At 45.6% G+C, this 26,438-nt stretch overlaps 1 protein-coding gene across 2 annotated transcripts in view; it reads right to left on the bottom strand.

Moving 5' to 3' along the window:
- The window catches only part of RAB10 (RAB10, member RAS oncogene family), a 58,350-nt gene extending 42,858 nt beyond the window's left edge, over nucleotides 1-15,492 (bottom strand). Inside the window, exons 1-2 of one of the 2 annotated variants that reach the window (XM_030555077.1) lie at nucleotides 15,259-15,492; nucleotides 1,557-1,628 (exon numbers count right to left, since the gene is read on the bottom strand). In XM_030555077.1, coding sequence (XP_030410937.1) covers nucleotides 1,557-1,628; nucleotides 15,259-15,385 — 199 coding nt within the window. In that variant the 5' untranslated portion in view covers nucleotides 15,386-15,492. The remainder of the gene's footprint in view (nucleotides 1-1,556; nucleotides 1,629-15,258) is intronic. The other variant, XM_030555078.1, reaches the window with a different exon arrangement.
- Between the last annotated feature and the right edge of the window lie 10,946 nt (nucleotides 15,493-26,438).

Raw genomic sequence — 26,438 nt, 5'->3', positions numbered from 1 at the left:
AAACTAAAAAAAAAAAAAAAAAAAAGTTCCTAACACGAAAAAGCCTGTTGAAATTGCTAAAACAGCATGTATTTTTTCCCTAAATGAGCTCATTAACTAATTCCATGACTGCTGTTTCTTCTGTGTTTTGAAGTTGGTTTCACGTGAGGCAGCCATCTCACAACAGAGGGCTCCTGACAAGAAAGGGACAGATTGGAACCATTCCTTTAAAAAAAAAATCACTGTAGGGAAAAGTCTGGAATCCAATACATGGAACAGACTCATTTAGTTCAGGCCTCTTACTGCCTTTACCAGTTTTACTGGATCACTTGTAACTGAATGTTCATATGCTTACAACCAAACACCCATTTTAGCAAAATTAGACAACGTTAGTTTTCACATGCCTCTCAAGGCACCTAATACACAGTTAAACTGGTTAACTGAAGAGTGAATATGGCACGCAATATGAAAGTAACTTGACAGAATTAATGCTTTTGGCAGAGCACAGAAAATATTTGTTGCTGCTACCTACATGAACACTAATTCTGGCCTCAGGACACAAGCCAAATATAAAATGAAATTTATCACTGGTGAGAGGGTACTCTAGCTAGTTTAAGCCACTTAGACTGACAGCATAGTTTATAAAAAAAAGGGTTCAACTTGTTTGCCTTAACAACAACAACATTGCCAACACAGCAACCACCATAATTTGAAGGCTATTAACAGCTTTTCTTTAAAAGCAATGTTCATTACTCCTTTGAAGCTTAATATCGAAGCTTGTTTCCTTACCAGCTTGAGCTGCTTCAGTGTTGTATATAGTTGCCCCCAACTGCTGTATTGCTAGCCTACGTTTTTATTTATGAAAGCAGTAAGTCAGTGGAGAGATGACCACACAGCCTTTACAATGCACAGTACATTTACTTTAGGACAAAAGCATTAGAGAAATAATACAACAGTCTACACTTGCTTAAGCTTACCAGGTGTCCCCTACCACCACTCTTATGGAGACCCTGGCAGGATCCAGTCCTTCAGACCTCTCAGCAAAATTTGCTCTCTTGGTTAATGGTTCATGTCAGACTGTTGGATCAAAATGAACACCTTTCAGACAGTTCAGGCTGACTGACACTTTATACAATTTGTGGTCTTTGTTACACAGCCTCCTGAAACAGTGGTTAGCCCACTGGGTCATCTTCAGGCCACACATTATGCCTCTCCCGGACAATGATTCAACATCCTCCCCATAAAGAGACAAAAATGGGGGACTATAGTAAGAAAAGAGCCTGAAATACAAGCCCTTGCATCAGAGGCTTGGTATGAGGCCTGAACTAAAGTAGCAGGCAAGCTTTGCTGATATAAAGCAAAGTTAGCACAAGTCAAGCTGTGAGCAAATGTCAGGCTCTCTTCCTACTACACACACACACACACACACACACACACACACAGCGCTGTGTTTTAGACTCTTATAGGAAGATACTTCTTGGGAAATTTTATGCGACTGTGCACATGCACAATTCATGTGCTATGCAGAACTCCCCCGCCCCCCCGACACAGACAGAAAATACATTCTGCTGACTTACTCCTTGTGCTCACCAGGGGCCGCCGTGGTTCCAGAACAGAGAGCAGCCACTCCCAGGCAGGAGCAGCCCCATCTGCAGATAGGGAAGAGAAAAAAGCTGCCTTCCTCAAAGCGCCCTGCCCATGCGGTTAGGTCAGGAGGCATGGGATGGGGGGTATGGATGGGATGGGGCACATGGGACTGTTGGTGGGTCACAGAGACACATGGAGACAGGGAGGAGAAGGATGTTGGGCCACATGAGAAGGGGGGAAGAGAGTGGCTGAGTGGGGTGCAGAGCACCATGGGGAGGGGGCAGATGTGCCTGACTGAGTGAGAGAAGGTAGAGGTCAGTCAGGGTCTGCATGGTGGAGGCTCTATAACAATCCCACCCCATCCAAAAAAAACCTGTTCTGTACTTCTTCCACCCACAACCAACCACCCTCCAAGTTGATACCCAGGCTCCTTCCCAGCAATTACTCCCCGCTCCCTCAGCTCCTCCATTACCCCTGACTGCCCAAGCTTTTGGTGTCAAAAAAGTTTCCTGAATCTTTGCTGTCTATATTGTTACAGACAGTTGCCGACAGGTATTTTGAAATAAGTTACCAAAATAATTGAAACTGGTGTGATTATATCGTGTTATTTTGACAAATAAAAATATAAAGATTTTAAAATATTGTGCACAGAAATTAAGTTTCTGTTGCAGAACTCCCCCAGTAGTAAGGAGGAAAACATGCAAACAAACACTAACTGCTGCTAGAGAGCCTAAACAATGTCTATAAGTAAGGCTCCATGTTTGTCATGGAAGTCACGGATTCCGTGACTTTCTGTGATCTCCGTGACTTCTGCAGCAGCCTGGTGTGGCTGGCCCAGGAGCTGCCTGAGCAGCCCTGTGGCCAGTCACACTGGCTGCTACAGGGGCAGTCTCAAGTCTCCAGCAGCAGGAGGTGGGGGTTTTTTTTTGGGGGGGGGGGCAGGTGGCACCTTCAGGGTTGGGGACTGGGGTGCAGGGTAGTGCTTACCTGGGGGGAGCTCCCTGGAAGGGCAACAGAAACTCCCATCCCTCGCTCCATGTGCTGCCTCCACCCGCAGGCAGTGCCCCTGCATGTCCATTGGCCATAGTTCCCAGCCAATGAGATGCAGAACTGGGGCTTGGAATGGAGAAAAGGCAGCACATGGAGCTAGGTAGGGAGCCTGCCCCAGCCCCCCTCTGGGCCATGCCCGTCTCAAAGGCCCTACCCCCAAGGTTTAAGCAGGGCTATATAGTAAATGTCATGGTCAGGTCATGGGCAGTAAACAAAAATTAACGGTCGATGACCTGTCCATGACATTTACCATAAATACTTGTGACTAAAACACAGCCTAAGTTATAAGTAGTAGGTTTTGGGGTGGTTTTTGTTTTTATTATTTAGATTGTAAGCCTTCCTTCTCTATATTGGGGTCCAAGATTGATTGTAGCCTATTCAACATTTTAGAGGACATTTGCAGTATTAGAGCAAGGCATTTCTAGCTAAGAGCAAGATCTGAACTTTCAAATAATATCTCGATATAACACTGTCCTCTGGTCCAAAAAAAAAATCTTACCACATTATAGGTGAAACCGCATTATATCGAACTTGCTCTGATCCACCAGAGTGCGCAGCCCCCCCGCCCCCTCCGGAGTGTGTTATATTGGGTCACGTTATATTGGGGGGAGAGGTGTATAGGCCCCGAAGAATGAACAACAGTGTCTAGGTGTTAAAGGCAACATTTCACTTTGACCAGAAATAAATGGATATGAATCTCAACAACTTGAACAGTCATAGCATTGACCTTTAAAGCACAGGAATGTGCACATGTATGTGCCATACTGACCAGAAAAACCATAGAGTTTTTGTAAACTGTTATAGTTGAATGCATGTGGAAGTATATTCTTAATGTAGCAGTTATACTGACATCCAGTACAGAGGGTCTGAACACAGTCTCAAAAGCATGTTGAATATTCAATTGGTCTTCTTGTGTAAAGAATTAGCTATGGTACAGAGTAGCCTCAAGCTTTCGTAAGGCAGTGACAGTTTTTCAGCATCATGAGTTGACATCCCTCAATTCAACAAGCCAATCAGGGTAAGAAGTTGAAGTGACAGTCTACTATTCTCTGCTGATTTCTGGAAAATGTTGATAGCTGAAACATTAGATTAAGCAGGCAAATACCAGAGAGATGGATACACTTACAGAAGTAAAGTACTGCTTTAAAGCAATGCATCTGTTTTTCCAGTAGGCTAAATTACAGCATTGCTATTTGATTCCACGTCAAAAACCATTAACTTAACAGTGCAGAAAACCCAATGTAATTTCCAGTCAGAGGGACTCAAATTTGCTATTCACTGATAGGAATCATGCAGCTTTGAGGACTCCTAGCTCTCTACCACCCCACCAACAAGATAAATCCACAGTATGGCATGGCTAGATAAGCATTTCACAGACCTTTATGCATCACTCAGGGTTTTGGAAAAATCCAGAAGATCAAAGCAGATGTGGTGAGAAGAAACTTCACACCATAGATGTCAAGAGAAATTGCTACCTCAAAATTTTACTCCTCCCAGAAGAGAAACTTAAAAGAACCCTGCTTCAAGAATTGCTCTTGAGCCTGCCAGCACACCCAAAGAAGTACTAAATTGACAATGGGGTACGTCTTCACTGTAGAATTAAATCACAAACTCCTCTTAAATTAGCCTGGTCACACTGGCAAAACACTTAACTATAGAGTGGTTGTGTTAGGAACTGATAATTTGTGCTAACTGGAGCTGCAGCCTTTACCCGACAAGCCAACCAACTCCAGTTAAAAAGCACCACACAAGTCAAAGCGTTTGTCTGTGGGGTCAGGACTCAAGTCGGGGCAACATTCTAGTTAACTTTGCAAGGACACCTCATGGAACCAAGGCCCTCGGCAAGACTCCATCTTAGCGACTGGATCCAATGAAGCAAAGCTTCAAACTTCACCCAGAGGAGTGCCCATTTAGGAGCACAATAGGTTTTATCAGTTGTGAAGAAGGTCCTGCAAAGTCAACTTGGTAGATCCACTGAAGGTGCAGTGAGTTCAGTGCACTCCATGCCTCAAGGATATCAGATGTTGTCCAACATCATCCTTCATTGTTTCTTACAATTGAAGTCTTCTGGCCTCTTGAGTGAGCCAGAAAGCATAGATGAAGGCCTCATGTGAAGTGGAGCACCTTTAGCATAAAAGTGGTTATGTCCCTAAAGAGGAGGACAAACACCAGGTCCACCAGAACGCCAACAGGCACCATTAAACCTTGGCAGAGAAGTATTACATTATCTTTCATTTCAATACCTGTCTTTTTCTGATGGCTTACACCCTCCTTTCCAGAAACCCCCAACTACTGCTCCATAACTTAATTTGGCAGGCCTTTGACTTGACATGTTGCTTCAAGAGCCTTGGTGCATTCTGCATTTTGTCTATCTTACCCTCCACCATTTGGGAATGATTTGCTTAGTTCTCTGATGGCATGGGCTGAAATCACGTAATGACTGCTAAAGGTTATTTAGTAGAAACACACAGTATGTTTCCATTCCATTAAGAGGGCTGCGAAACATTTTTTTCAGGAAAAAATGTAAGTGGATTTTCAGCGTGTTCCTCTAGGGAATCTGCACAAAAAACTGGTGGGATGGGGAGAAGAGGAACTGAAGGAGCAATTAGTGGTTGTAGAAAGGTTGAAGTCCACTACAGTGATGTTTTGATAGGAGTAGAAGGAATCATGAACTATTGTGAGGGTTTGGCTTGCTACAAGCTAGGATCTTCTGCCAAGTGGGCATCTGACAATATGCAAGTCTGGCTAGTTCATCTCATTGTTCGACCATCACTGTTACTATAGTTAGTATGAGAAAGTGTGAAAGTTGCTGATCAATATTGTGGACAGGTGACCAGTGTTCATCTGACTAAGTGCAGAAAAACAGTTATCAGATTTTTTTAATCATATGTACTACTGAAAGTTGGTTTACAACAGCAGAATAGTTAGAATCTAAGACATTTGATGACAATCACCAAAACACCACTAAATATGACAATTTAAATTGCTGTTCCAGACCTTCCAGAAACTTTGCTTCTGATCAGCATTCTTGCTACTCTGATCATCTGACATGCAAAGACATAACAGAGATCAATTGATAATTTGCCACTAAAAAGAAAGGCGTAAAATTTGAGCTTCACAGGTTACAAAATATTATACTATCAATTTCAGTGTAGCACAAACTGAGCAGCTGAAAGAAATACTTCACTCTGGCTACACCCCTTCAGACAGATCTAAACAGATCCACTGCAAGATGCTGCTAGCGAAGAAACAAGAGAAAGAATCAGCGACAGAAGTGTATGTTGGTTGACCATACATCCACTAGGAAAATCTCAATAAAAAGATACAAGCATGCACACTAAGAAAGATGCATTCCTACCTACTGCTATCTACCTGAGAAGAAAATAGACGTTGCTGCATTCATTTAAGAAAAGAGTGAAAGCATGACAAAGGATGTTTGCCTTTTACTCAGAGAAAAAGATCAGTAATTCAGGTGTAATCATTGTAGAGTTCTGACATGGTTGTCAACATGCTATTTAAACTTAAATATGCACCAAGCTCTATTCCAGAGACAACCCTCATCATATTGGCAACATTCTTAAGACAAAAGGTCTCTACCTCCTGCACATGCATAATTTTATAGAATAGGTTCTGAAGTTATTGGAACACACAGCTCTTAACTTCAGCTGTGAACTTTGTCACAATGGATGCATGTGTGAGATCCCAATAGGCACAGCTTTTCTAGAAGGTTCCTGAAGCTCAAGTCTTGGGCCCAGAATGTCCTAGATACCAAAGCACACACTTCCCACCTACTCTTAGAAAAAGGCAGATTTTAATATTGAAGAAACTCCTTGTGCCAGATGGGTACACCACAAAAATCAAATACCACCTAGCAGTATTTTTCCCCCATGCCAATCAATGCTTTGGTATATGGAGGTTCCAGAACCTGCACCCCTTTCCCAGGTCCTCTTTTGAGGCAGACCCTTCCTCTGAACTGGAATGGGCTACACAAAGGCTGGTACATGTTATGGGTTCACTTACTTTGATATCTTCAGAACAGGCTGTTAATCCAAAGGCAGATCAAGGGTCCTGGACTGTAAGGCCTCCATCACAAGCATGTCCTAATGGTGTGGATCCCAAGGTATTGGTGCTCAGACCTAAACCGGTCAGGGCAACAAGCCCCGCTGAAGCAAGTTAGACAGCTCGAAGTAGAGGGGCTCAAAACACTGTTTAGACCAAGTCTTTCAAATCTAGATCAGCCTTAGTACCCCCAGTGCCAACAAAGATCAAGCTAGTTTAACTACACAGTTGGTCAAATTACTTCTGATATCTAAAATCACCCACAACTAAGTGGGCAGGGGAGGATAATCAAGGAGAAACAAGTAAGCTCTTCAGACGTGAAAAGAAAAGCTCCCTACATCTGTGGCTAAATGCACAAAGGAAATGTAACACAAAACTACAGACCCATGGCAACTAGGGACATAAATATTGTTTTTAAAAGTTAACCATTTAAATGATTAAAATTATATTGTTTAACTGGTTAACCACTGGGGCCAGAGCCACTCTGGAAAAGGGGCGTGCTAGGGACTGGGGCCACTCTACCAGATGCAGCTGGAGTTAATGGTTAGGGTGGAGAGTTAACCAGTAAGACTAATGCTTACCAGTTAACTGTTTACTATTTTACATCTCTAATGGCAATCTCTACTCCAAGTTTCTCTGCACAAGAGAAGGGTTCTTGCAGCACCAGGCTCTTCTTTCCCCTGAACAGTGGGTTTTTAATAGGGTTTACTAGATTCTCCTTTAGCTTGCCACTTAAGTTTACTAAAAGCTTGATCATTCATAAATATTAGGCTCTAATTTCAAGTAACAGCTACTCTAAAAAACACTGAAGTGATGAGCCCAAGCTCCTTGTTATGCCTATTACAAAAACAACCCTAAAATTGCTTTCAAGCCTAGAGCAGAGGTGTCAAACTTATAGCCTACATGACATTTGGAATATCCAGATCTGAGTTCTTTGTTTTTCAAATAGAGTCCTAGCCCTCATGGCTGCTGAGAGCCTTCAAGATGTGAACTGAGTATAACAAACAGTGATTATCTGACTAGGTCTGCAGAGAGCCTGAAACAACACCTCAGAGCTGTGAGTTCCCCTGCCAGGCCGGGGTGTCAACCTGAGAGTTGAATGATCATATTTACTATTTAATTTGAATGAAGATAGGGCAGGTTGGAATTGCTGCAGGAAGGGAAACAAGAGAACAGGAGATACTCAGATATCAAAAAGGGGGATAAACGGTTGAAGAAGGAAATAGCAGTGGACCTAAAGAGAAGCATGTTATCCTCATAACACAAGGCACGGAACAAATCAAACAGTTACTAAATAAAGGCCATATTCTCTACCATCAATCTCTCTGAAAGCCTCTTACAAAAATCAGTGGGCAATCCACTGTGCCTTGTGAAGAGTACACAAGTTTTGAATTTGTATCTTGGGCCATGGATCATAACAAAATAGAATCTACCCCTCTCCTCTGGATGAATTTGATACCTTGACCTAAAGAGCATGAGGAATTAAAGGAGTCATTAGCAAATGGAGAGATGAGATTGTCTAGAATCAACAGAAGGAAACGGAATTCAGAGTGGCACGCTTTTAAGGGTTTGTCTACACAGGGAACTATGGCATCATAACATGTGGAGTTATTTTATAACAAAAGTCTTTGCTCTGGGAGTTACGTCAGTATAGCTACAAAGTGATATACTTACTATCAGTCATATTGGTGAAGTTTCCTTGTGGACAAACCTTAAGAGAGACTCCTTTCCATGCAGCTCAGTGTCATCTGAGTATGGTTAGCAAATGTGGATTTGTTTGATTGAAACTAAGAGTTGGAGGCTGAACAAGCATGTTAGTATGAAAGGGCAGATACAAGGTCAGTAAGCCTCAACTGGGGACATGTGTTCCAGTGCTACTTGCAGAGCCTGGGAACAATTACTGTTTTCCAAAATTCTTATCAATCTCCATATGAAACTGCTCAACTACAATCAAAATGAAGTCACCACTGGTTCCTTCCCTCACCCCAGTTCTTCCTGGGGCTCTTCCCTCACAAGTGCTTAGAAACCACAAATGATTGGCATAAGAAACCTAAGACAGAAAAAAAAAAATATATCATGATGCTAGTTTGGTTTTGAGATCCAGGACTCACTTTGTCTAGATACGAATTCTGATCAAAGTTTAGCTTGACACCAAAGAAGATGCTTGACGATTCTGGAATGGACCTTAAAGCAAGCTACTTGTTTAGTTTTCACTCAGTATCTTCTATGAAAATAGGAGTACTCCATACTCATAAAATACAGCTACTTCAAGAGTGCGGCGTTATGCGGAGTATAATTTTGTACACTGCCTAATGCTTTAGCTTTGGAACAGTCAGTATATGATTGAGTTTTCATAGTATAATCCAGGGGTCAGCAACCTTTCAGAAGTGGTGTGCCAAGTCTTCATTTATTCACTCTGATTTAAGGTTTCGCATGCCAATAATATATTTTAACGTTTTTAGAAGGTCTCTTTCTATAAGTCTATAATATATAACTAAACTATTGTTGTATATAAAGTAAACATTTTAAAAGCCTTATTTAAGAAACTTCATTTAAAATTAAATTAAAATGCAGAGCCCCCCAGACTGGTGGCCAGGATCCAGGCAGTGTGAGTGCCACTGAAAATCAGCTCACATGCCACCTTCGGCACATGTGCCACAGGTTGCCTACCCCTGTAGTCTAATATGTTTACTTTTATCTTCACTTAAACTGGACATATAGTTTAAGATAAAAGGCTCAGTTTAGGAAACCCCCCCACTACAAATAATGCACAGAAGAAGATAAGAATGTTAAGGGAAGCATTTTCATTAAGATCCATGATAAAAATATTTGTTAGTCTAGATAAAATTGAGAGGCACTCAGAAGGAAGTATTTATGTTTGCTTACATTAGCACCAAATAATTAAAATTAAGGGTTTGCCTCAGATCTAGCTGTTTTTTTTTTAATTGTTTATGTGCTGTTTGCTAATACAAAAAAATAAAAAATAAATAAGCAAGCCTGGTCAGTTTCATTGACAGGTTCTCATGCAGCAGATAATTGTTTCAGTTCAATTTAGACATGTAAGCATAAATTGTGTGCCTGAAGTTTTGTGAAACACTGACATCCTTCCAAAATTGGCATGAAAGCATACCAACCCAGATACAAGATCTACTTGTCCATGCTCATGATATAAACACGTTTTACTCCCTGAACCCAAGCAGCTTTTCACCAAGTGCAAGCACAATTTCCCCAAGGTTGTTTCGCAAAACTGCTTTCACTGACTGAACAAAGGTGTCTGCACTGGGCTATTTTTTTGGTGGGAAAATAAAACTATTGCTGCCATTAGTTCAGCGCCACCAGCAGCAGCAATGATGGAAGTGCTAACAGAAAGGCTCTAGAAAGCGGTTTAAATTTTAAACATCTTTTTAATCTTGCTCTGAATAGGTCTACACTATGATGGCTTACCACACCAGAGGTCACCTACACTTCATGTACACCAATCATGGGTATTACTAACAGCTGATGCAATAGTAGCAACAGTGGGGAATTTGGGGAAACAATTAGACAAAACCAAAGTTACCAGGAGACTTATAGTTTAAGTTAAAATAGTGATCTCTGCACTAAAGAATACAGGACTGTTTAAAAAAAATAAATGTCCTTTAGGACAGATTTTTACTTCTGCTATAAAGATATTCACAGCCTACTTTAAATAAGTCCCAAAGCTTTTGAAGACAGATTCCCTGCTCTATTCAGGGAGGTTATGATGACTTAGGGATTCTGCAGGAGAGCTTATTTATAGCACCTCTAGCCATGGTAATGAAGTCATTCACATATATACAAAAGTTCAACTAATGTTTTGAGAATGAACTAGGTTGTTGCTTTTCGCAAGGACTACAAAAGCAGTTAAAGTATTCCAAATTATAGTCAGTCAGCTAGCGGCAACCATGTTTCAGCCACTCAAATACGATCAGGCTCTGATACAATTTAAGTAGTAGGTAAATAAGCTATAGTTCACCTTACTGAATGGATACAAACGGAATGCACTTGTTACTTCCTTATTGCACCACGTCAAAGGCTGCACCTGCACTGAACTTTGCTGAAAGTTTCCCACCATTGCTGCAGAACTGGTACAGCACCTCTCCTGCTACCAGCAGCAGTTCTCACACAGAGGCCGACAGCATCAAAACCACCATGTCATATAGATCTGTCAAAAACGTGTGGGCTCTACACCAGTGTGACCAGTGGGGCTGTGCCAGTATTATACCAATGGAGGAGATTTTCAGAGAGTCTTCAGTGCAGGAAAGGCCTACGAGCTACAATTTAAAGTGTTAGTGTGTAATAATCCATTTTCAGATCGATTACTCAGCCATTTTACATGTTAACACAATTCACCCTTCAGAGTAGTGCCTGAGCAAGTGCAAGAGGACGAATGTTTTAATGCACCTTAGGTTTTTCCATAATATGGATGGGCCACATCTTAATAGGAGTTGCATGGTCCACTCCTACTCTATTTGCATTCATTCAGAGTGCATCCCTTTCATGGATTTCGTAACAGCCAAGCAGTAAATAAAACAATTTCTTAGATGGAAAATGCATTTTGAGCCATCTACACAATTTAGCAGTCAGAAGCCAGCACTGTGTAACAAGACAAGTTTTCACAATTCATTAGCAACTATTCTACAGACCAATTTGAGAATCTCACGTAGTCATAAAGGAAGTTCTGAATGCCACATAAAACCTGGATTATTAGTTCACATTAGCTTCGAGACCACACACCAATTAATTGGAGCTGGATTGTGTTCTAAAATCACTGTTTTATGCATTCAAGAGCACAAATTAGATATATAGTGTAGGATTTTCAGAAGCACCCAAGTGACAGAAACACAGGTCCCATCAATTTCCAGTGGGATTTGTGCTTCTCAGTCTACACAATTGCAATGTTCTAGAGTCTATGGACAGGATTTTCAAGATGTGCCTAAGTCACTCCAGGCATACTTAAAAATCCCATCCATGGACTCCAGAACATAGCTATTGTGTAGACCAGGGCTGGCAAACTATTTGGCCTAAGGGCCACATCTGGGTATGGAAATTGTATGGCGGGCCATGAATGCTCACGAAATTGGGGTACAGGAGGTCTCCAGCTGGGGATGCGTGCTCTGGGGTGGGGCTGAGGATGAAGAGTTGGAAGTGCAGGAGGGTGCTCCAGGCTGGGACCAAAGGGTTCAGAGGGTGGGAGGGGGATCAGGGCTGGGGCACAGGAGAGGATGGCGGGGGGGGAGGCAGGCTCTGGGCAGTGCTTACCTCAAGCAACTCCCAGAAACAGCGGCATGTCCCCTCTCTGGCTCCTACGCGGAGGTGCGGCCAGGCAGCTCTGCATACTACCTTGTCTGTAGGCACTACCCCTGCAGCTCCCATTGGCTGCAATTCCCAGTCAATGGGAGGTATGGGGGTAGCGCTTGGGGCAGGGGCAGCATGTGAAGCCCCCTGACTGCCCCTATGTGTAGGAGGCGGGATGGGGGAGAAGAGGGGGAACAAGCACCTGCTTCTGAGAGCTGTGTGGAGAGGAGCAAGACCCTGACCTTGCTCCCCAGCTGGAGCGGGACAAGCCCCAGGACCCCGCTTCCTAGTGGGAGCTCGAGGGCCAGATTAAAACGTCTGGAAGGCCAGTGTGTGACCCCCGGGCAGTAGTTTGCCCACCCCTAGTGTAGACAGAGAAGCACAAGAATGCACAACACTAATCATCTCTAGTACCTCAAAACTAACGGACAGACAATTTGCTTCTAAGGATAAACTTTTGCCTATACTCAAGCTACTCATAAGGCTTCAACCAGTTTATAATCTCATTTATAGATGTCTGAACATTGTGTTAATAATGCATATTTTCTGTGGCATGGCTAGGGCAGTACCACCACTATATATCACCAATTCCTTAAATTCAACATTAAAGGGCTTGAACTTGAAACAGACTAAGTAAAACTCCACTTCCCACCACCAGAAAAGCAACCAATGCTTAGTCTAATGTAAACTCGGATAAATGCACATCAAGTGACAAATATGGATTAAGTAATTAAATTATGGCCCTTGTAATGAAATAAAACACAGCGCTGAACAATTCTACTTTCCTTGGATGAGGTGTTATGAAGGTTAAAATGGGAACATGGGCTATAAAAATAAAGCAGCTAAGAGCTCCAGTCCAAGACAACTGAGTTGCTGCCTAACCACCATAGATATCTCAACTATCCCTAGCTACTTAGGAGTCTTGAATACCAGATATACCTTCCTAAATTACACAAACTTCAGTGACTAACACAGCACCATTTCTTGTAGGGCTTTTAGGGACACAGTTGAGCTTTGATTGATTAGAACTATAGCAAACTGAACACCACAACACAGAACAGTGGTTTCCAACTATGCTTATCTACCACTATTGATACTTCATGTTTGTATGACTAGTACTATATGTTCCCCTGCACTAGAAGAGCAACAGTGCTGCCAGTCATTCAAGTCTGCATACTAAGCCCCACAGACCTTAATCCAATCCAAACACCAGTCTAATTTCCAAGAGTGAACTTCTGAATCAATTAACTTATGCTGCATGTGGTATACATCTGTACACACTGCCTGCAAGTAAGCATTGGCAGATACAGTGGCAGTCCTGTTAAGTTGGCACAGTTGACCAAAGAGGTTAGAAGTCCCTACACTGGAGGGTGAGGCATTCAGCCCAAGACAGTACCTGCAGATGATGAGGAAAGAGGAAAAAAAATCTAGAGAGAAACAACCTGCTTAATTGGAAAGGGTCTTGAGGTCAAGAGCATAGAGAGATGGGGAGGGAAGATATCAGAACACATACCCTTTTTCCTCAACAATGGACATGAAAGCCATTTTGCGAGAGGGTCTGCACTCAAATACAGGTAATAGGGTTACTCCTGGGGGAATTCCATACCACTTAAAAATTCTGCAAATTTTGTCAAAACAGCACAATAAAATCACATCAATTTCAATTATTTTGGTAATTTATTTCAAAATACCCTGTCAGAAGTGCGGTCTGTAACAACGCAGACAACAATAGATTGACGAAATGTTGCTGCGCCGCACCCAGGGCTGAAATTTGCAATTTCCACCAAAGGAGCATTTTGGTGGAAACCACAAATTTATCAGGAAAAAAAAAAATACAGAATTCTGCAGGGAACATTAATTCTGTGCAAATTCTACATCGCGCAGTGGCACGGAATTCTCCCAGAAGTAATAGTATGTGCTGATTGAGCCCTCTCGAAGTCCACCCACTAATAACAGAGTGAGGGTGCTATCACAGAGAAACAGTGAGCCCCCCCATAATTAACCTGGTCTCACCAGCCACTAGTGGAAATGATGGGGGTGAGAAAGAGAGTCAGGTTCCTAGGAGATAGGGAGATTCTCAAAGGTCATTCACAGATGCTGGAGATGAACCTGGCATTGGGATGCACATAAGAATAGTCACCCCTGGGAGAGGAGTGGTCCAAGTCTCTCTGGAATCACACTCCAATAGTGGAGATTAACAAAGGATCTCACCCAAGTAGCGATGGCAGGAGATATAAGGGGCAATTCAATTGGAAGTGGCATAAGATGTGTGTGGTTGGGGTGGTGGGGAGACATGATCAGGTCAACAGGGCAGGGTGCCTTGGGGATAGAAGGCTCCCCTGGTCACTCACTGATGGCAGAGATGAACTTAGGGGTCGGTGTTCCAGTCACTCCCTAACAGTCGGGATGGGTGGGGGTCGGTGCAGCAGGTCTCAGGCAGGCCCCACTCACACACCAAGGGCCTGCGAGGGAGGAGTATGTCGCCTCCCCCCCAGGTGAGATTCAAGCTCCCAGGGTTGAGGATCAGGCCCGTCACTCACCCAGGGTGGGGGGGGCGGGGGGGGGGTCCCCGTCACTCGCCCAGGGCGGAGGGGGGCGGGGGCGCGGTCACTCACTCAGGGCGGAGGGGGGGTCCCCATCACTCGCCCAGGGTGGAGGGGGGCGGGGGGGTCCCCGTCACTCACAGAGGGCGGGGGCGGGGGGGCGGTCACTCACCGAGGGTGGAGGGGGGCGGGGGGGGTCCCCGTCACTCACAGAGGGCGGGGGCGGGGGGGCGGTCACTCACCCAGGGTGGAGGGGAAAGGGGGGTCCCCGTCACTCGCCCAGGGTGGAGGGGAAAGGGGGGGGTCCCCGTCACTCACAGAGGGCGGGGGCGGGGGGGCGGTCACTCACCCAGGGTGGAGGGGGGCGGGGGGGGTCCCCGTCACTCACAGAGGGCGGGGGCGGGGGGGCGGTCACTCACCCAGGGTGGAGGGGGGCGGGGGGGGTCCCCGTCACTCACAGAGGGCGGGGGCGGGGGGGCGGTCACTCACCCAGGGTGGAGGGGAGCGGGGGGGTCCCCGTCACTCGCCCAGAGCGGAGGGGGGCGGGGGCGGGGGCGCGGTCACTCGCCCAGGGCGGAGGGGGGGGTCCCCGTCACTCGCCCAGGGCGGAGAGGGACGGGGGGGTCCCCGTCACTCACAGAGGGCGGGGGGGCGGTCACTCACCCAGGGTGGAGGGGGGCGGGGGGGTCCCCGTCACTCGCCCAGGGCGGGGGGGGTCACTCACCGATGGTGGAGATGAAGGTGGTGTTGAAGGCATCGTCGGAGAAGCGGAAGAGCACGCAGGTCTTGCCGACCCCGGAGTCCCCGATCAGCAGCAGCTTGAAGAGCAGGTCGTACGTTTTCTTCGCCATGGGGAGCGCGGCCGCCGCCCGCTGCGGGCTCCCCCGTCCCTGCCCGGGCCGCTCTCGCTCAGGGGCCCCGCGGGCCTGTGCAGCAGGGAGCCGGGGCTACCCGGCAGGGCGGCGGCCCGGCGGCTGGTGGGGGAGGGGGCGGCACAAAATGGCTTCCCTGGCGGGGCTGCCCCTGCCCTGCGCGGCGGGGGCCGGGCGCGCCTTTCGCTCGCGGGCGGCGACGGGTCCCGCGCTGCTCACGGGGACGCTGCTCCGGCGACAGCCCCTGGCCTCATTCCCTCCGCGCCCGACTGCGGCCCCGCTGACTCCCGCTCCCCTCAGTCTCCTCCGGCTGCGCGCGCCGCCCGTTAAACGCACAGGCCGCGAGGCGAGGGGCAGGGCGACGTGCGCGCCGCTGACGTATGCGGAGCCGACGCAAAGGCACGGCCGCGAGGGGGCGGGGCCCTATGCTCGTGCTCGCCAGAGCCGGGAAAGAAAGCGGCGCGCGCCGCCGGCGGACACATAGCACGGGGTGACGTAAGCACTCTGTTTGTCGGCGTGGGAAGCGGGGCCGCGCGCGTTCGCGGAGGGAGGGGGCGGAGCCTTGGGCTTGGCCGCGCTACCCCGTCTTCCCTCACCATGCCCCTCCTCCGCCTCCGCCGCCGCCGCCGCGCAGCGGGCGTGGCGCGACCAAGTCCCGCCCCCGGCCTCTGATTGGCGTTTACAGCAACAGAAGACAGAGCTGATTGGCACCCATCGGCAATCCATCGCAGAGGCGTGCGGGTTTGCGCGAGCCCGGGGAAAGGATGATGTCAGCGTGGCGCAGGCGCGCGGAGACCTCAGAGGGTCCGTCCCCTCCCCCCCCGCCTGAGGGGATGCGTTTGACTGAGGGAGGCGCGCGGCTCGCCCGCCCGTTCCCCTGCCGCCCCCCTCCGGGCGCCTCCTCCCGTCCCCGAGCCCTGGCGGTGCTGGGGGTCGTGCCCCGCCCGGCCGGGCCGAAGCCTGGGCGCGAGCCGTGGCGGGCGGGGGAGGGGCCTGGGAACTGATCTCTGCCCTGGCCCCGTGGCGGGGCGATGAAGGGTCTCCCCGGCCCCAGGAGCTGTGTCCCGGGGCACAGTTACAGCAGCTGAACCGCGCCTGCTAGAAGGGGCTCTGGGGGCAGAGAAGGGCCAGAAACCCTTGGCCCGGCGGCCGGCGGGCAGGGGCGCTGGGCGGGAGACAAGCCTGGGAAGAGTTTGCAGTGACCTTACCCCCCAGTCCTAGAACTGGGACACTCTGAGATTAACCAGGCGCCTGGTCGAGACTCGTGGGTGGAAGGTGGTACGGCTTCGGGGAGCTGCCCGTCGGCACAATGGCTGCCCAGTGGCATGTGCTTCCAAAGCACTGGGGAAAACTACTGAACTGGGCTCAGATTGCAAGAGAAATGCTGGCAATTGTTTCTGATAGCGAACGGTTTCATAAATAAATTTACAAGCAGACATCAGTCCTGGTAGAAATAGATTGGAAGCCTCCGGTCATAGTTTCACAGAAGAGCCAATTGTGATTAGCTCAATAGAACGTATCCAAAATAGTTCCTAGGCCAGATCTTTTCAAAAACACATCCAGTCTTTATTTAAAATTGTCAGTGATGGAGAATCCATCACAACCCCTGGTAAATTGTTCCAGTGGTTGATTACCCTCACTGTTAAAAATGTTGGTCTTATTTCCAGAAAACCATTGTGCAAAGCACCCCATAGACTTCAAGGACTGATAGTGAAATTGCACGGGTAGCACCTCAAAGTTATGAACACCAGACTTACGAACTGACTGGTCAACCATACATCTTATTTGAAACCAGAAGTATGGAATCAGGTAGCAGCAGAGACCGAAATAAAAAAAAAAAAAAAAGGCAAATACAGTACAGTACTGTGTTAAATGTGAACTACTAAAACAAAACAGAAAGTTTATAAAATTGACAAGGTAGGGAAACTGTTTCTGAGCTTGTTTCATATAAATTAAGATGGTTAAAAACAGCATTTTTCTTCTGCATAGAAAAGTTTGAAAGCTGTATTAAGTCAGTATTCAGTTGTAAACTTTTGAAAAACCAACCATAATGTTCAGAGTTAACGAAAATTTCGGTTACAAACAGCCTCCATTCCTGAAGTGTTTGTAATTCTGAAGTTCTGTTGTACTTTTTAAATGAGAAACATAGTTCAGAGATCAGAGGGGTAGCCATGTTAGTCTGGATCTGTAAAAGCAGCAGAGTCCTGTGGCACCTTATAGACTAACAGATGTATTGGAGCGTGAGCTTTTGTGGGTGAATACCCACTTTGTCGGATGCATGTAGTGGAAATTTCCAGGGGCAGGTATATATATGCAAGCAAGAAGCAAGCTAGAGATAACGAGGTTAGTTCAATCAGGGAGGATGAGGCCCTGTTCTAGCAGTTGGGGTGTGAACACCAAGGGAGGAGAAATTGGTTTTGTAGTTGGCTAGCCATTCACAGTCTTTGTTTAATCCTGAGCTGATGGTGTCAAATTTGCAGATGAACTGAAGCTCAGCAGTTTCTCTTTGAAGTCTGGTCCTGAAGTTTTTTTACTGCAGGATGGCTACCTTTAGATCTGCTATTGTGTGTCCATGGAGATTGAAGTGTTCTCCTACAGGTTTTTGTATATTGCCATTCCTAATATCTGATTTGTGTCCATTTATCCTTTTCCACAGGGATTGTCCATTTTGGCCGATGTACATAGCAGAGGGGCATTGCTGGCATATGATGGCGTATATTACATTGGTGGACGTGCAGGTGAATGAACAGGTGATGCTGTGGCTGATCTGGTTAGGTCCTGTGATGATGTCATTGGTGTAGATATGAGGGCAGAGTTGGCATTGAGGTTTGTTGCATGGATTGGTTCCTGAGTAGAGTTACTATGGTGCAGTGTGCAGTTACTGGTAAGAATATGCTTCAGGTTGTCTGTGGGCAAGGACTGGCCTGCCACCCAAGGCCTGTGAAAGTGAGGGATCCTTGTCCAAGATGAGCTGTAGATCCCTGATGATGCATCGGAGGGGTTTTAGCTGCGGACTGTATGTGATGGCCAGTGGAGTCCTGTTGATTTCTTTCTTGGGTTTGTCTTGCAGTAGGAGGCTTCTGGGTACACATCTGGCTCTGTTGATCTGTTTCCTTATTTCCTTGTGCGGGTATTGTAGTTTTGAGAATGCTTGGTGAAGATTTTGTAGGTGTTGGTCTCTGTCTGAGGGGTTAGAGCAGATGCGGCTGTACCTCAGTGCTTGGCTGTAGACAATGGATCGTGTGGTGTGCCCGGGATGAAAGCTGGAGACATGAAGGTAGGCATAGCGGTTGGTAGGTTTTCGGTATAGGGTGGTGTTAATGTGACGATCACTTATTTGCATCGTGGTGTCTAGTAAAGGTAGCCATCCTGCAGCAAAAAACTTCAGGACCAGACTTCAAAGAGAAACTGCTCAGCTTCAGTTCATCTGCAAATTTGACATCATCAGCTCAGGATTAAACAAAGACTGAATGGCTGGCCAACTACAAAACCAATTTCTCTTCCCTTGGTTTTCACACGTCAACTACTAGAAGAGGGCCTCATCCTCCCTGACTGAACTAACCTCATTATCTCTAGCCTGCTTCTTGCTTGCATATATATACCTGCCCCTGGAAATTTCCACTACATACATCCGACGAAGTGGTATGCACCCACGAAAGTTCATGCTCCAATACGTCTGTTAGTCTCTAAGGTGCCACGGGACTCTTCGCTGCTTTTATAGTTCAGAGAGTTCAGAGAGGGAGCTTCTTACTACAACAGACATGTTTTTAAGAGTTTCTATAAATAGTGAAAGTCAACACTGGAGGAATAGGAGTTTGAAAGAAATCTGACTCAGGCACTGCCGATTTCTGAAACAAAATTTGACAAGCTCTGAGAAGAAACACAAATAATGCAACCTCACAACAGCTTGATGGATGGCCAACTGAAAAAGCCTACGTTCCTCCAGCATAAAAACATACCATGACTGTGGGTATAAACTGCTGCATGCAGTGAGATTATGTACAAAGGACTTTATCTCATAATAATGCCCATTACAAGGGCAGAATTGCTAAGAATCCACAGTGCTCATCTGGGTTCTGCAAAGTATAAACAGAGTTCAAGATGTCCTACTCTGGCCATTGAACTGTGAAATCTACAATAAATACAGAAAACAGAACCTGATCATCCATGGCTGGAATCATGAGCTTGGCTTAAAATTGTGATATTTGAAAAATAATAAATTTGGGGTTCCTTTTGGGAGATGTCCAAGAACATAAGATGACAGAACAAGGAGTAATGGTCTCAAGTTGCAGTGGGGGAGGTTTGGATTGGATATTAGGAAAAAATTTTTTACTAGGAGTGTGGTGAAGCACTGGAATGGGTTACCTAGGGAGGTGGTGGAATCTCCTTCCTTAGAGGTTTTTAAGGTCAGGCTTGACAAAGGCCTGGCTGGGATGATTTAGTTGGGGATTGGTCCTGCTTTGAGCGGGGGGTTGGACTAGATGACCTCCTGACATCCCTTCCAACCCTAATATTCTATGATTCTATTCTTTTAAAATGGGGTTTCCATCTCTCCAGGACCTTGTCTGTCAAACAGGGAGAGCCGTCTGCTTACAGATAGCATGCTGAACAACAGACCTGCTGACGACTGTCTAGAGCTATGTACCCTGGCAATCAACATAGCTGCAGATCCAGGGGTGAACACTGAGCCTTTGTCGCTCAAGGAAGTATGAAAGACCATCCAAAAGTAACGTAATGGATGTGCTGCTGGACCTGATACTATTCCACCTGAGCTGCTCAAAGGTGCTCTGGAATCAGTGAGCATCAGCCTGTTCTTAAAAGTGTGGGCATCAAAGTGCCAGCAGAATGGAAAGATGCCTGTCCCCGTACAATGGTAGAGGATCTCACAATGAGTGTGCCAACCACAGGTCAGTCTCATTGTTGATCCCTGATAAGGTCTTTAGTCATGTTCTGCTTGGTAGGATGCAGCAGCTCTTTAACAGACATCATTGTCTACAGCAATCAGGATTCACTATAGAGCAGTAAACCATGGACGCTGTCCACACCCTTTGTCTTCTTGCTGAGCTGCACCGATAATTTAACTGCCCAGTTCATGTGGCATGTATTGACATCAGTGCAGCTTTTGATTCAGTCAACAGGTCAGCACTTTGGCTCGCACTGAAAGGAGTTGGCATTCCGAATTTCTGCTGTGTCTGATGCATGAGTATAGATTCAAGAGTGCATGTTGGTTCATGGCTTTCCCCACATTTCTACACAATGTGAGGTGTGTGGCAGGGATGCATTCTTGCACCTCCATGCTATTCTGTTGAGCTGTTTACTGAATATTAGGACTTCTTGTTCCACGTGTTGGAATCAAGATTGGTCAAGAAGTGGCTACCAACCAAGATCACACCAATGATGCTGCCTTGCTTGTGGAGAAGTCAGAGAATTTCAGTCCCACCATCCAAGGTCTCCAAGATGCTGCCCATGCTATGGAGTTGAACATCTCCTGCCAGAAGACCAAGGTCCAGAACTACAGAGCTGGGTGACCAAAGCACCTGGTGCAGGTGGGTTGAGTACCATGGAGAGCCCTGATGAGTTCATCTACCTAGGCTGCAAGGAGAGTTAGAACAATTGTGGCAAATTGGACATGCTTTGATGAATACATCTGGCCACCTCCTGAATGAAGTCCATGTCTTGCTTATGGATGCAAAAATGTCTTTGCGTTAAGACAAAGTTCAGAATTTATCAAATTTATGTACTACATGTATTGCTATATGGGTCAGAAACCTGGACCCTCTTACAGGCAGACTTGGAGTGGTTAGATGCATTCCATATGTGCTGTCAGGACCAAATCCTGAGCATAAAGTGGTTTGACTTTGTGCGAAATGTCACAGTCTTGAAAATTTCTGGCCTTCCTTCAATCGCTCATTATATTCAAAAGCAGTGTTGCATGCTCTTCAGCCATATTGCCAGAATGGACAAAAGCACCCCAGCACACCATGCTCTCAAGCTTTCCATTGACATTCAAAGAGGTGCACGCCCCAACCCGACTTGGCACTGCCACGAGGCCACCCAGAGATTTGAGGATTCCCAGGACTGAACTAGATTTGGGAACTTACTACACAATGCCTGTTGCAACGCCATCAAGTGTGGTCACACTAACTGGTGCAACAGTCCTTAGTAGACTAAGCATGTTTAGTTATTTTATTTGCATTCTGATTTCTGAGCTTTGAGGGTGCACTCTAGGTCACATTTTCAAGCTTTTCTCCACAACCAAAAGGACTAGAAACTTACTTTAAAAAGCTGAGATTTTCACAAAATCACTTGTTTCTGGGAGCTTTAAACTAAACACCAAATATTGTGAGAATTGCCAGCCTCACATACAGTTTGTTTCAGCAGTTCTCTGATATATCAGCTCAAGCACCACATGCCAAGTCCTTATGCATAGTCAAATGAGTTAGCAGAAAAGTCAGCACAAATAACAAAGAACTTAATAGAAAAAAATGGTAGATGCCAGGGATCTATGTGTCGCATTGTTAGTACATCACAATAGTCCTCACAATGCTTTATTAGGATCAGCTGTTCAGAGATCTATGGGCTAAAGATTAAAACCTTGGTGCCAACATCCAACAAGCTTCTTAAGCCAAAGACCGTTAACCTTAAAGTAGTTAAAGATTTATCTGCCAGGATACTGGAATGGAAGAAATGCTATGAAAAGAATGCCAAACACCCCATTGCAAATGGGAGAGAATGTTAGATTTCAAATAGAAGATGCCATCTGCCCCGAGGTTATAAGTTACAACTATCCATGAGTGGGCCAGTCCTACAGGAGAAACAGACATCTGATCAAAACCAAGGACATCACTAGCTGTTTCTAGAATGCTACTGACAGTGTTCCTGTGCTAACAGAAGCAACATTTGCCTACCCAGTCACAACAATGAAAAAACACCGGGACCAGCAAACATAGGCTGCAGGTGGCAGGTCCACCTCATGAACTGAACGGGCTACTGCAGAAGGAACTGCTTTGCAATCAGGAAGTGGATGTGTGATCAGAAAACCCTGGAGTTAGTTCAGTGATAGATATTAACAGACGTCCAGTAAGAACCAGAGTAATTCTCTCATCTGGCAAGATGGTTCAGGTAGTTACTCTGACCTCCGTACTCAATGTCTCTGTGTTTTATTCATTTGCTATATTGATTTGTGGTTGTCCTCAGATGATGTTATGTTTCATTTGCATTTGGTATTTTTTTAAGGGAAGGTATAATTGTAGCTACTGGAGTCAATACATACAGATTCCTGTCCTATGATGGAATTATAACCTTTTGGAACCTGGACCCTTTCATTGTGTCTTGAGCCAGATCAGTTGTCACGTTTGTTATGCCCACTTCATCACCTGTGTATTCCATTCTCATTGCCTTACCAAGCAGTTCAATTCAAACTGGTTCACCCAAATGCCCAGTTCCTAATGGCATACCCAATGGCCAAATCCCCACTGTGCACCGTACCTGTGTGCCTAATGCAGACAGCCTGACCATGGGGAAGGGGGGGGGGGATTTCACACTGTCACTCAACTCTCATCACCAGCTGTCACTTTGAGCTGCCACAGAACCTTCTAGAACCTTCTGTCCAATTCCTCCTAACATTACCTGCAGCTCCCAAATGCTCCAGAAGATTTTGGAACTTTCCAATTGCAACATACAAGCCCATCCCAGGTTAATGAGAAATCACCAAAACACTCTGCATGTTGTCTGAGTAGCAGAGGAAAGGAAATTAACGCCACTGCATATGCATCCTCATTACATTTCCCCTTAACTGGCCCAGCATGGAGGTCATGTAAGTATTGCATGCTGCGTTATTCTTAGAGCGCCCTTGACTTTCTGCACCTCTCCTGCCAGGACAACAGCTCCATATCAATACTGCACACCAGTTTACAGAATACAAATTAATCCATAGGTACGGCTATAGACTTAGATGCAGTACTCCAGTTTTTTCTGCTTGGAACTTAGAAATCAAGTTATTCCCAAGATTTAGTAATGTGTTTTGAGATCCATTTGAATGGAAGATGATACATAAATGTAAGGTTATTTTAATTTCCGAGGAAGGTAGAGACTGAAGGAAGTTATAAAAGACAGGATGGAGACGAATTTAAAAACAAAAGAATGGTGGCCTGCACTGGCTTTTCGTCTTCATAAATATTTGTGTATGTTTTGGCATTGCTTCACCATCCTGTCCAACCATCCCAGCACTTTTATTCTGGTTACATGGCAACCCTAAAAGTTGCCAAATGGTACCAGCATTTTACTAGAGAGACATTCTATCAATAACAAAATAAGCTCAGCACTTAGATGATACAAGAACACCCATTGCAAACTCCAGTATGATTTTTGCCTTGTTATTTTTATTTGGAAAACACTCTGCAGCAGCCTTACTACGGTATACCATCAGCTTCAAACAGGCCTGGCAATGGTGGAAAGTCACAGGGAATAAAGGGCTATTTTATGTATTTGAATGTTGACCCCAAATTTGTAACAAACACAAGAAAGCCCAAATTCCTTGGAAATAGATTCTAATTTAGTTTGCTATGTAGATACCATGATGATGTTCTTATGTGATAGGTGCTAAGTGCTGATGAAATAGTTTAATTTAAAGTAAAAGAAGATTTGCCAGTCAAATAGAGACAGGAAGGGCCCACCAAAGGTCATACGGTGTCCAACTGGAGTTTGACAAAGGGTCTCAGTTTCCTAGGCCCATATTTCTGCACTGTCATCTCACTATGATTTCTGAAGAGGAAGTTCCTGAGGCAGATGGTTCAGTAGAGCTCTCCCTGGTGACAGGCATCTTGTTTGAACATGTTTTAGGAGTTTTCTGTGCTCCACGTCTGCCAACTCAGAAATCTCTAGGTTTGATGACAAGAGCAGACTAGAAGAATAACACAGATTCCTCCCATGGATTGGAGACTGCAGAGACTTCAGGGACTTCATCTTCCTATATATCTTGATGACTAGATATATCTGTATGGTCAGCCCTATTCAAGACATTCAAATGCTTTATCTGCAGATGAAAATCTCTGCCCCAGTTGCAGCATTGCTTATGGTAATATTAGCTCACGTTACCACAAGCTGCCTGCAAGTGGAGGAAGAAGCTTGTTTTCTAATGTTTTCACCATGGAGGGAGAGTGAACTAGTGCTTAGAGAGAGAGACTGAGAAACACCACTTCTAGCCCTGCCTCTGACCTCTAGGCAAGTTCCAGTACAGCCTCTCTGGGCCTGGATAAAATGGGTGCTTACCTACCTCACGGAGATAGTGTGAGCCTTAATTAGTTATTGTTTGTAAAGCACTTTGAAGTTCTTAGATGAAAGGATCAGTATAAGTACATATTAGTTATCATTAACTATTAATAGTTACCTGAAAATTGGGTGCTAAAATTTAACCCCAGAACTATGTAGTAAAACTAAAGATTGTCTTAGGGTGCGTGGAATAATTGGAATTGAAGGGATGGTAGGTGCTGGAGGTGCTGATGGCAAAAAAGGATCAAGTCCCGGCAGTGGCCTAAACTTTGTTCAATAATTAAAGCAACTTGGGGAAGGGGAGAAAATGGGCTGGGGAGGGAATTCATCTTAAGCTCCCTGTTTATGTAATGCTTTTAAAATTTGGGTTCTGCCTCTTTAAATTGCATCTTGCTGGTAGAGTAAATGAAATCCCATAATTTCTTTTAAAAGCAATGCCGATCTAGTTCCTTGCAGACATTGCTCACATCTGCATTGAAACCCGGATCCAAAATGAAAGCCAGGAGCTTCCCATCTGCTTTTACATAGCCTGCCTTGTGTTTTATCCCCCAGCCATGAGAGAAGCAGAGTTTGGAGAGAAACAATAAAGTGCCTTCCAGCTGCAGTTGCTTCACATTGTCTCTTGCCAAGGGTTACACTGGAAAGACTAACTGGACTGTGGAATATAGAACAATCTGGAGGGTTGTTAGCAGGAAGGTTGACTACTGACCCATTTACTCCCAGTGTTGGATTGGTGTTCATGGAGTGTTGGAAAGAACAATTAGATTGCTTTTATATTCTGAAACCTCAGTGGTTACATCTCACAGGTAGGGAAGTAGCCATGTAAGGATGCACAGAGGGATTGTAATTTACCCAGCATCACAGTGATAGAGCCAGAAGTAGAAACCTCAGTTGCTGACTCTCTCTCTATATATATAATGTATGTCACATGCATCCCAAGAGGGCCAAATTCAGCCCTGCCAGAAGCAGAAGTAGCTTCCATTGATTTCAGTGGGAGTTGTACCCATTTTATGCCCAAATTGACATACCATGACATCACTTTGTCACTGTCATTTTGCTTGCCCAGTGAATACCAAATCAATGCAAATTACAATGCTAAGCCAGTTAAACCCACATACGGTTAACAGACCCATACAATTTACACCATGGTTTATCTCCCCAATGAATTTGGCCAAGCAGTTTTAAAACTGAAACTGATTAGACTGATCAATTTTTTTTGAAGTTTCCATCTTCCTGTGAAAGAACTGTTCCAGACACCTATAGAACAGGAAACAGTATAGGGCAGGTGTGGGCAAACTTTTTGGTCCAAGGGCCACATCTCGGTATGAAAATTGTATGGCAGGCCATGAATGCTCACGAAATTAGGGGTTGGGGTACAGGAGGGCTCCAGCTGGGGATGCGTGCTCTGGGATGGGGCTGGAGATGAAGGGTTGGGAGTGCAGGACGGTGCTCCGGGCTGGGACCAAGGGTTCAGAGGGTGGGAGGGGGATCGGGGCTGGGGCACAGGAGAGGGTCAGGGAGCAGGCTCTGGGCAGTGCTTACCTCAAGCAGCTCCCAGAAACAGTGGCATGTCCCCTCTCCAGCTCCTATGCGAAGGTGCAGCCAGGCAGCTCTGTGTGCTGCCTTGTCTGCAGTCTTCAGCCCTGCAGCTCCCATTGGCTGCAGTTCCCAGCCAGTGGGGGCTATGGGGGTAGCATTTGGGGCAGAGGCAGCGTGCTGAGCCCTCTGGCTGCCCCTATGTGTAGGAGCTGGAGGAGGGGAC

Source organism: Gopherus evgoodei, chromosome 3 (genome assembly GCF_007399415.2).
Source record: "Gopherus evgoodei ecotype Sinaloan lineage chromosome 3, rGopEvg1_v1.p, whole genome shotgun sequence".
NCBI lineage: Eukaryota > Metazoa > Chordata > Testudines > Testudinidae > Gopherus > Gopherus evgoodei.
The sequence above is the reverse complement of the archived record's forward strand: the minus strand, read 5'-3'. Positions and strand labels throughout refer to the sequence as shown.